General features: G+C 34.0%; 1 protein-coding gene across 1 annotated transcript; it reads right to left on the bottom strand.

Annotated features, from left to right (window-relative positions):
* Positions 1-534: 534 nt before the first annotated feature.
* Positions 535-12,010, bottom strand: slc25a40 (solute carrier family 25 member 40). Its single transcript, XM_083530093.1, has 12 exons — positions 11,688-12,010; positions 11,425-11,531; positions 9,620-9,679; positions 9,434-9,540; positions 9,272-9,339; positions 8,978-9,102; positions 6,088-6,261; positions 4,702-4,811; positions 3,940-4,021; positions 3,750-3,830; positions 2,051-2,536; positions 535-782 (listed from the first exon to the last, which is right to left on the bottom strand). The coding sequence occupies exons 2-11, from the start codon at positions 11,519-11,521 to the stop codon at positions 2,400-2,402; spliced, it is 1,041 nt and encodes a 346-aa protein (XP_083386219.1). The 5' UTR covers positions 11,522-11,531; positions 11,688-12,010; the 3' UTR covers positions 535-782; positions 2,051-2,399.
* Between the last annotated feature and the right edge of the window lie 24 nt (positions 12,011-12,034).

Genomic DNA, 12,034 nt, shown 5'->3' with positions numbered 1-12,034 from the left:
TAAAAAATGTTTTTGATTGCTACATAAAAGGAAATGCGACCAAATTCTCATTTATGGGTATCACCCATGCAGAACACTTAAAAATCTAGAACCCTTTTCTGGGTTTTTCCTGTGTTTGATGGGTTTCATTTTTAGCTAGTTATATTTACAAATGTATATTTGTATTTAACTACACAAATAACTTGATAAAGAACACAACACTAATTGCATTCCACTGGCCTTCACTGGACAGATTATAGATCAAGCATGATGATGATGACATATTCTAATTCATAATACAGAAAAAAATGCAAGACTATCAAATATTAAAATCTAAAATGGCAACAAGTTAAATAAATTGTAGATTCAAAAGTACAAGTGGGGTTTATTTTTTTTTTTAGTTGCAATTTTATATACTGTGTCTGGTTTAACTTCTCGAGCCACCAAACATAATTAATGGTTGTTAAATGAAGATGTCTGAGTCCAAGAAGTAAAAAAAAGTTCCTTCATTACAGTTCACCATTATATTTATAAGCTAAACAGGGTCGCAAGCAATGAGACAATATTTTCGCACTTTATTTCTGTACATCCGTTAGTCATGGCATTTTACATAAATGAAAATTGCTTGCAATTGATTGATTGTGCATTTTTTATACTGTAAACTTGATTACATTCCAAAATAGAACCAATAAATTAAATTTTTTTCAAAGCCACTATTGTTGTTTTTGGTTTCTTGGTTGTTGCCAATGTCACAGTGCGATTTGTGTAGCCAATAACGTTTGAATTAAATTTTTACTTTGAAACTGTAGCACCTTTGGCATTCTGCGGAAATATTTTCAATGCTGGCAAATTAAATGACAATCAATTAAATCGGAATCTATAAGAATACAAATACGTTACCTTTTTATAGCATTAGTAACATTGCTGTGATAATATTGCAATAATATAGTAAAACCTACAGTATTATTCCTGATACTGTAAAATCCCTTATGGCGATATTCATGTTGATCATTGATTTTGAAGTTTGATTTAAAATATTTAATTTATATTTAATTTAAAATATTTAAAAATAAATAATTTTTATGAAACAAGGTAATGGAGAGATAAAACTAGGTATCAAAGCATACTATTTTAATAATAAAATACTTTTATCGTAATTTTCCATATGTTCCTCATTTAGGTTGCAATGGTTTTAATAGTAACAGAGATTGTGATGGTTCTAATGGAAACCACCAAATAATTTGTTGCATTTTATTAGTGGCATTCTATATCTAAGGGAAACCATTAGGCACCAACCATTAGCACATCTTTGGTATGGTTCTTCAATGGTTTCATTGATTGATCATTTAATGATGTACACAAACACACTACCTGTTGGAAATTATTTAGCATTAATAGTTTATGCCTGATGATATCTGTAGTGAAAACGATTAAAATCTTTGTAATAGTATGTATTTTTTTTTTCCAGCAGGGTCATTCAGGACTGTGTGCCTGCAAAAATGTCTAAATAGGTATATCATAGTATTACAGGATATTGATAGTAGCTTCTGTCAACTGGCATAAAAATGGCCCCTAAACAAAAAAGAATGTACATTGGATATGAAGCTTTCCTCATCATAAACAATTATATTGGTAAAATATGAACATTTGATGAATTTATACGAGTCATATTTTAATAGTAGACTAAAATTAGAAATAAAAGTGTTTTTATACACCTTATATTGTATTACATTCTTTAGAACTGATTTTTATGACAGGTTTGATAGACTTGGTGTTGTTTGGTCTGCTTATGTTTTGGTTTTGTTTTGGTACATTAAGCCACATAATGCCCCTCCAAAACCCGAATTATATTACATTCTAAGCTAAACCGCAAATATCAAACCCGAATCTATAAGTAAATGGAACATTATTGGTATAAAAAACAAAAAGGATTGAGACGGGTCAATCTAATATCGTTCACAACATTGAATTCTTTAATCAATGAAACTAAACGCACTTAAACACGAAACGAAAACCGCCTTCAGAGCTACAAGCGATCTCACTTGGGCAGTTTAAAATAAATTTAAAAAACATGATCTATGCAAGAAGAATTCTGTAAAAGCATAAGAGGGATTGGCAATAAAGCTAATACAACAGAACTGGACATAAAATAACTAACCTTTAAATACAACAAGTTTATATTCACAGTGTATTTTCCTATTGCTGTGGAATTCACACACACAACCTACAGGTTAATCTGAGTGGTACATGAGGATATGTGGGGTGTCAAAATCTCTTCAGATGGAATTTACTGCCAAAAGGCCATTGTTTAGCTTATTCTTGATTCATTATTAAAAAAATGAGTATTTGTACATTGATTTTAGATAGCTAAAGCAAATGTGTGTTTTTAAGTAACTGAAAGTGTGTGACAGATGGAGTGATTAGGTGTTGGTGGTGTGCAGTGTATGAACTTGTCTGTTCTCTTGGTTCTGTTTGCGGAAGAAGGCCTTGCCAAACTCATAAGTGCTTATCATTATAGCACAGGCTGGAGCCACTTTTATCAGCCGGGGCATGAAACCTGAGAGAGAGAGAGAGAGAGAGAGAGAGAGAGAGAGAGAGAGAGAGAGAGAGAGAGAGAGAGAGAGAGAGAGAGAGAGAGAGAGAGAGAGAGAGAGAGAGAGAGAGAGAGAGAGAGAGAGAGAGAGAGAGAGAGAGAGAGAGAGAGAGAAGGAGAAAAATTTAAATATGAAGCTGAATAAAAGATGTACAGCATAAACCCTGATATGGTTTTCCACTATATTAGCATCTCTAAAGATAACCTTCCCTGTATTTTCAAATAGGATCACATTTAATGACAATGATGACTTTAAATTACAATTAAAAACACTGAAACGTGAAAATAAACATTGTTTTATTTATGTCTTTAGACAAGTTTATTGAGAAACCCCATGTGAAAAAATGGGCTCAGCTTTGGAGTGCTTGTTTGTGTTTACATGACCCATCTGTCAGCCATTTTATACTCCACAACTCTCCTCCCCTGTCAGTGTTTGTTTAAGAAGGAAATTAATGGGCTAAAATCTGTGTTCAGGAGAAAAATACTTTCTAAAAAGACAGCATTTCCATGATAAATTTATTTGTCCTGATCAATTTAGCTGGAAGCAGAATTAGCAATGTTGCTCCTCGATAACTATGTACATGAAATCGGAATAAAAAGATTTTTAATTGTTTCAATGGCCTGCTTCACCTAATTAATCGAGGTGACATGTTATGTTTTACACATGTTTGTTATACATTATTAAGGGAACCAGGTTAGTAAAGTCAAACAATCGCTTTCATAAATTGGTACAGGCAAAATGTCTCCGCTTGTTAAGCTTGTTTTTGAATGCTAGCAAGAAAGAGCTATTGAAGGCACTCTTGACTATAATCATGAAGTCTGTGAAATTATAATTGGTAGATCAGTGTGTGTGTTATTACTTGTCTTTCAGGCAGTTGAATGGTCAGATGATACTGAGAGTCTTGTCATCTTATTATCATGTTAATGCTAGCTCTAATTAAACCACTATAGGGTCAGGAGGGGTTTTTTTGTGCATAAGTGCGAACGGGGGTGGGGTGGAAGAGTAAAAAATTATTAAAGTCTTCTTATATAACCATTAAAGATCTAACAAATATGATAAATATATTCTTACAAATATAAACCATTTTTGCTTAATGATCAGCCTTGAATAATTCTAAAATAAAAGTCCATAAAAATATAAACTATATTTCCTGTGATTTTGTATAGTAACTCTTACCTGCGAAGAGTCCTTTGACGCCGCTCTCTGCCACGATCCTTTTCATCACCATATAGGTTGAGGACGAGGCTTGAGGCGACACTGCATAAGCAAACGCACACGTTATTCATTTGAATAGAGCGCTCAACCAATAAACAGCTTTTGTGCAACCATTTCCTGTTATCAGGCAGTTAGTTGATCAATAGCTTACATTTTCTAGCTTGCAGTTCACCCAGTTCCACCTGCCTTCTGGTCTTCACCACGTCAAACGGCAGTGTTACAATTGATGCAATCTGACGAGAAAGAGGAACAACAACAATGAATAAATAGGACAGTCAACAAAGGACAAGTTTAGACAAACAAAATGATTTTGTGGCAGGGCTATTAAGTTTTTTCTTTTTGATGGTCACCCAGCAGAGATCCCAAAAAATATTTTTTAGTTGGTTTGTATGTTTAAACCAAACATGCTGGCTGGAGTGAAACCTGATCTGGGCACCCAGATGATCCAGTCCATATCAAGGATTGACATGTCCAATCTGAGTTGCTTATCTGCTCACCACGTGTAGTTATTTGAATTAAAGTGACCTTCCTATCAGCTTAATTCAGTCCAGCCATTTTTCTTTCCCAAAAAAATAAAAAATATATATTCCAGTGGGTGGAAATGCAAGTGTAAGTGAATTGTTATGCATTTGAAAAGATTTCCAAATGATCAGCACTTTCAAAAATACTCAAGCTACCATCCCACCAACAACTTAAAAAAAAAAAAATAATAATAATTAATAAACACATTTCCATCTTGTTATTGACTTGAACTGAAGCCCTTGAATATGCATATTTTTTATGTATCGTGATACTGCCAAATGATTGGCAGAAACCAGATCCAAATTCAAATACAAATCAATTGTACATCTATACATTTTTATTTGTGGTATATATTAAGGTACTTATTGTATAGTAAACAGTGCAGACTCACAGAGCCAGACACTGCTCCTGAGATGAAAGCGATGCTGAAGGTCGGATCATTCGTCTTGTTGTAGTGACACAGGAAGGTTTTACCTTTCTCATAGTTGTACCAGTACATGGCTGAAAGGAGAGTAGGCACATGGTGCCAGATTAGCATGCTACAGCATAATAGGGAAAATTGGGGAGTATAATGAAAACAAATAGCCTCGAAACACTACTTTACATTTTAGACAGCAATGATAAATCAAAACACTGCTAGAACAACGATTATGCTGAATTTAGAGTGCAGTAGGAATTAGGGTAAATTTTTATATTTATATTTATGAATATGTTTAAACCTAAAACCACCAGTTTGAAGATTTCTGCTTTTGTGTTTTATATGTATTTGTTTTTAATAGCAGCATCTTATTGAGCATCACATCGCAAGGAATAGGGTTGCAAAGGAGTGGAAAATTTCCAGTACATTTCTGGAAACTTTCCATGGGAACTAGGGAAACTGGTCATGGGAATGTACAGGAATTGATTAGACAGTAGGGAAATCAAAACTACAGTATACAAACATTTTGTTTGGTTATAAGCTGACAGGCATGCAAAATAACAGTATTTAAAAAGTGACAAAACTGTTACCGATAGTCTAATTCTGTTGCACAAGAGCTTACACAAGTATGTTTTAAACATAAATGTATGTAAGAATTTATGTGAATACTCACCAATATTGCAGTTTTTTGACATTATTTTATGTGCAGGATTTAAGAAATTATCAGTGTTATGTAATGGAGGAATTCACAGTGCATGTTGGGGGTGTGACCTCGAAAAACAATAACTAATAATAATAATAATAATAAGTGTGCTGTGTGCATGTGATTGATGAATGTGCAGCGTAGACATTTAACAATTCAAACAATACACTTAACAATCCACTTTTAAAGATATGAAAGATATGAAGAGGTGAAATGAATGTTTTACAAAAGATTTCACAGATGTAGATGGTTCATGAGAACCTATTTCTATATTTGTATTCCTATTTTTTTTTTTTAGATATACATTATTATTTTTTTCAATAAAAAAAAATCTTTCTTTTTTTTTTCAGTACAAAAGTAACTGACTGCCACGTTACAGGTTTTTATAAGGAAACGATCAAGCAGGTTCAGCGAACATACAAGCAAGTCTATGACGCCATTTGGTGACTTCTAACGACATTCTAAACATGTCTTATCTACTTTTCCTTGAAAAGAACACTACATGCGTGAGTAGGACCCTGGCTGTGAAATGCTCTAGTCCTTGAGCTCATGTTTGCTCTGAGTAATATACAGCCTCTGGGTGGCTCAATTATTATCATCTGGGCATAAATCTGTTATGTCTCTCTCTCTCATTTGTACATTTTTATTTGTTTTACCTGAAAAGGGTACATCCCTAAGCAGCGTGGGCCCGAGACCCCTCCAGAGAGTGTGCCATCCCTCGATGTGTATGGCTGAGCGGATCACGGCACTCAGCTCTCTGTAAGACTGCCTCTCTGACTGCAGCTTAGTGCGGATCAGTTCTAACGGACTGATCAGAGTAGCCGAGCCCACTGCAACACACACACACACACACACACACACACACACGACTCAAGGGGTAAATTCAGACAGCTTAAATCCAAGGGCTTCCAAGCAAAAATGTTCTGCAGTTTAAAAACAGGAAAATAACCAAAAATTTAAATGTAGCTTGTATTTGACCAATTTAAAAAGTAAAACAGAATTTCTTGAGAGCTGAGCAAAATATCGAAATACTGTTCAAATCGCAATAAATGATTACGTGATGCACTTTGCAGAATATTCTTAATATCGAAAAGTTAATACAATTACAATAGTACCCAACTGATGCTATCGATGTGACAGTTATTGTTAATAACTTTATTTTTCACCGTGCAGACAATAAAGGCAAGTATCGTCAAACTCGGTGTATAGTTGTCTGAATTATATAATGGGAATGTTTTCAAGTATCGTAGCAAAGATATTATTATCACCACCCAGCCTCAATAAGTGAAACAGACTTGTAAACGCACAAAAAAATACGAATATCATGCAACGATACTTGCCCTTAATTTGCTCTTTTCATTTATCCCATCTATACAACTGAGCAGGGGTTATGGGTATAAGGGCCTTGCTCAGGGGCCCAGCAGTGGCAGCTTGGCATGGCTGTGTGTGACTCACGGCCTTCGGATCCGAGTCCGATGACATAGTCCATTGCCTTAACAACTAAGGCTGTTTACCACTGTTTTGACTTTGCCCCAATTGTAAATAGTCACCTTCAGAGTAACATCCATTTAAAGAGAGAGAAAAGCGAAAGAGATCAAATTGATGCTTTAAAATGTGTTCGGAAATCTTTAGGAATTAATCCCTTGTTACTTGCAACCCAGACTCTCAAGAATCAAAATCGTATTTAAAAGAAATCAACATACATCATATTTATTTTATTTTTTTCAAACACCATTTTCTCATTCATGATTTTACTTTGAGGTTCAATGTCTCAGGATTGGGAAATCCAAAGACATTAGAGCAAAGGCTGAATTTGATGCCCAAGAATGTATCGAAATCTGTACAATTTCGGTTGTGGTGAGTTTTGAATCGGTGAGTAAGCGATCCACAAGCTTGCTGAAGTATTAGAAAGAGAGTTTGGAGCTCTGGAAGATTCGTTTGAGCAGGTGACAAGGTAAAAGTGCTGCTGCATTACCCTCAATAGGAGATGAATTCACACTAGTTTCACCATCAGCAGAGAGCCAAACTGAATTGTAGGTAAGGTAAATTAAGGCAACCAAATCCAGGTCAATTCAGAATTTCATTATAAATTTAGTTTTGGATGCCAATGAAGGTCGTGTACTTCTAAGATCTGAATGTCGTTCAGGGTGAATTTTTCCTTCAAAGGGGGTTCTGTCAGATTCTTTTGTTTTACCGCAGGCTAATAAGAACAGAATCATTTTGACTTTCTTATCAAAGATGGACAAATCTCATCATTAGAACAAACATCTCAAAGGGGTTACATCATGCTAACAATCTGGCAGGAGCCATAAAGATTTTGAGTACACAAAACAGATTCTGTGTTTACCCATTCTATTAACATGCTGTATGTCAGGCAGCCGAGTCTGAAAATCTGTACCTCTTTTGCACCTATTTTTACAGTTTATATATTCATGAGCCCGAAAGATAATACACTCTGTTTCATTTCTGTTTCAAAACTTTTAATGATCAAGCCATTTTATATAAGAGTCCATTTGGAAGTGTGGAAAGACTGGAAACAGAAAATATTAACGTTACGGTTAAAATATAAATCTGAAAATGTATTATTCAGAAGGGGGGGGGCAGACAGGAACACTGTTTTGCTACTTTAGTGTGGAAGTAATATTTTGGCTTTTGGTTTGGTTAAAAGCAAATCCCAAAGAAAACCAAATGACAAAAAATTTAATAAATAAATAACCAGGAGATCTGGCAAGTGTGATAAAGTCCATAATTATATAGAAACTGTTGTAATATGACTTTGACAGTCTCTTTGAATGTTATGTTGGAATGTAATCAATGCAGGATTTTGGCATCATTGTGTACTAACTTTTGTTCAAAACATTTTACAGGAAATAATAATTATTCGCTTTCCTTCATTAATATTGGTACTTTTGTAAAATTAAATAAAGAAATACATACAAATACATACAAACTTTTGCAATCACCTGTAGATTACTTCATATTATGCTCAATTCTTAATAAAATAATAATTCATACTTATTTTCTTTAATAAACAATACTTTATTCAACAATGTGGAACAGCTCTGAAACATTAATTTATTTAATATGCTGTCATTTTGTTTGTGGGGCACAAACTTTTGCACTTAACTGTAGGTTCTGATTATCTTATCATCTTGCTTCACCTCATAATATCAATTTATCGGATTTATTTATAAAATAGGAAAATCCTTAAGAACTTTTGCAAAAATGAATGAAAGCTTTTTCAGTTGGATCCTGAAAAATATAGGAAAGTCACAGATGCTCCTTTATCCGAAAAAAAATAAAAAAAGTATAAATCATTAGGTGATGCAAGATGAAAAAACTATAGGAACCTACTGTTAAGTGCAAAAGTTTGCGCACCCTTCACAAAATGATGCCAATGATGATGTTTCATTGTTTGATTAAATATTTCTAATTAAAAATTTGAGTGTGACATTCATTCAAATATTACAGTCAAGTGCAAAAGCATATTGTTATTAAGTGAAAATATCATATAACACTTAACTTAAAAATGGGATCAAAAGTTACCTCTAGCTGTTGCTCCGGCTAATAGTGGTGCCAGTTCTGCCTTTTCCCCCATCCGGAGCTTGAGAGCAGCACAGAGCTGGTCATAAGAGGTGAAGTAAATCACTGTAGCTGGAACTGCCATAACTCTGTGGAGAGAAGACATGTGTAAAAAAACATGCTCTTCCCAAGAACATGACTTCTGTTAATGACATGGATTGTCTCTGTATATACAACATTGTTAGCACTGAATAGAATGAACCATGTCTATAATGTGAATTTAGGAATACTGTGGCGGGAAAAAAAAAAAAGACGAACAGTGTAGGAGGAAGGCCACTCCACAGCGACTTGATCCCTTCCTGGCGTACAATCTTGATGAAGGCATCCTGTAACACAAAATATTAATCACATGACCAACATTTTTACACGACCAACGATTTCAGTGAACGTATAACATGCGAATTTGCCTCAGAGTCTCACCAGTGTGCCGCTGAAATGACCCTGAGGTTTATACCAGGCTTTCCCGTTCCCGTTTTCACACACACAGATATGATCCATCAAACCATTGCAATACACAAAACATTTTCCTGTGGAACAGAAGGAAAAGTTGAGAGTTGTGAGAGGGAAAATTTATATTGTAAATTTCTATATTTAAAAAAAAAGTACCTTTGAATAAAGGGGTGCTCTGTGCTTGGAGTCTGATCTTTATAACATCCAAAGGAGTTACTATATATAAAAAAAAAAAAAAAGAGTTGTCATTGTTTCTGTCGTTCATCGAACTGTGAGAATAACGACTTAAAGAAGAAAGAAAAAAACTCGTTTCTGGTGATTTTTGACAAACAAAATACACTTTTATAAGTAGCTACACAAAGATTCAGTATGTCTAACAATCAGACAAACAAAAACAATTCTACTTCTCATTCACTCCTATTAAAAACATTTTTAAAACATTTTTTTATTAAATGCCTGCTTGGCTAAATAATATATCGAATAATATTTAATACAAAAAACAAAAAATTCAATAAAATATCAAAATAATTCCTTGGTAGGACAATTTGTCTGAAAAGCAACAAGAACCCATTTAACATATTTACATTTTCTCAATAAAATAATTAGGCAGGATACTGTAACTATTTGAAAGTGAAGTTGTAGATTGATTATTGTGTGTTTAAAACATATAGTAGAACTAACTTTATTAAACACATTGCCTATGAAGCAGTCTAAACAATTGAAATCTATTTAAAATATTTTTAATACAAAATCTCTTAAATGTAAAATGTATTTAAATGAATTAATAAAACACTTAAAAACAGGAGATCTGACAAGTGTGATAAAGTTCATAATTATATAGAAAACGTTGTTAGCGTCAGAATTTCAATATCATGGTGTTTACATTTTTTTTTTTTTTTTTTACATTTTACAGGTAATAATCACTAATTATTTCCTCCATTAAAATGTGTGCATTTGTAAAAAAAAATTTGAATTTAAAATTATTACAACCAACAAAAGATCTGTTGGTGTCATCTATTTCAGATGAAGGTGCACAAACTTTTGCACTCACTGATTACTAAATCTGAACACCCAATTCTTAAGTGAGTAATCATTCCTACTTATTTTTTAATAAACAATACTTAATCCAAACATTTGGAACACTTGTGAAACATTTCATTTAACATTTCTTCATTTTGTGGGTGGGTATGGGGGGCACAAACATTTGCACTTAACACAAGGTTCTGATGATCTTATCATCTTGTTTCACCTCGTGATATCGATTTATATGTTCTTATTTATGAGAGAAAAATTGGTGCGACCACTTTTAAGGTTTTGTTTTTTCTTAGTTTGCGTACTGTGAAGAAAGTGTGCACAAACTTTGCACTAAACAAACGCGTTTATTCAAAAAGCGTTTTTTGAATTTGGTTTCACCCTTTCTTATCTCTCTGGGCTTATGCGTTCCTACACCCATGCTCATACTCTCAGGTCCACCAGTTCTGGGCTACTGGTAGTGCAGATCTTTTCATGCTATAGTTCCCAAACTTTTATACCACCCAGGACATCAATTATTGCACTGTATTTACAAAACAATTACTGATTATTTTGTCCTAGAGACAGATAGGCAGGTTTTAAATTTGAATCTCTACTAACAGGATCAACAGTTGCCTGTAAATTGTCAATAAAATAAATGACAGGGGGCCCAGTCAGATCAGAACAAAGCATCCGGGACCTTTCTTAAAGGCTTTCAGCTTATTTGTACAATAAAAATAAAAGAATATTGCACCTTTAAACCTAGTCCTTTACACTACTTTTTTTTTCCCCAAGTGTATGTGGGTGTAAAGTGGCCTTGCATGTTAGGAAGACACTATAGAAATCAGACATAGAATCATTATAGTAGTAGTAATAATAATAATAATAATAATAATAATAATATTAATAATAATAATAAAGAAAGGAGTCACTTTGGTTTCTAAACTTACCAAACAACGATGTGAGCAGAGCCCCAGAACAAGAAGATACCATCTGTTGAAGTGGTGTTATATTATTAATGTTGTTCTGAAAACTCTGAGAAGTCATCTTTTCCAGCCTGGATTGTAAGAAAAGACACGAGGAGTGATGTAATTATTGCACAGTGACGTCACTAAACCCCATCAAGACAAGCAGAAGAAAGTCAGTGGCAAAAAAAAAATAAACAAAAATATTGTTTTAACTAACTAAGGTTCGTTCAGTTCATGTCTCTTACCTTGGTTCAGTTTTCCCCGAGTCTTTCCTCTCCTGAATCCAATCCAACAATCTTCAACAACACTCTCATGTCATTTATAAACCCTAGAGCTGTTTTACCTACTCGAACGATCCTCTTACACCAAAACATACAATTCCTATAAGATTCGCTCAATGACACAACAGTACAACTTCTTAATCAGGCACAAAGACAAAATCCCCCTCCTGCAACAAGCCTGTAGCCCCTCTTCCTGTGCTACATAACTGCCTGCCTGAAAGTTCACGTTTTTCCCTAACCTGCACATGACATGTGTGTATGCTGTTTTTCTCTTCAATTTCACACCCGCACATTCGTACTAGTTGGCATTT

The sequence above is a fragment of the Silurus aristotelis genome, assembly GCF_946808225.1.
Source record: "Silurus aristotelis genome assembly, chromosome: 25".
Lineage (NCBI taxonomy): Eukaryota > Metazoa > Chordata > Actinopteri > Siluriformes > Siluridae > Silurus > Silurus aristotelis.
Note: the sequence above shows the minus strand (reverse complement) of the source record. Positions and strands in the feature narration are given on the sequence as shown.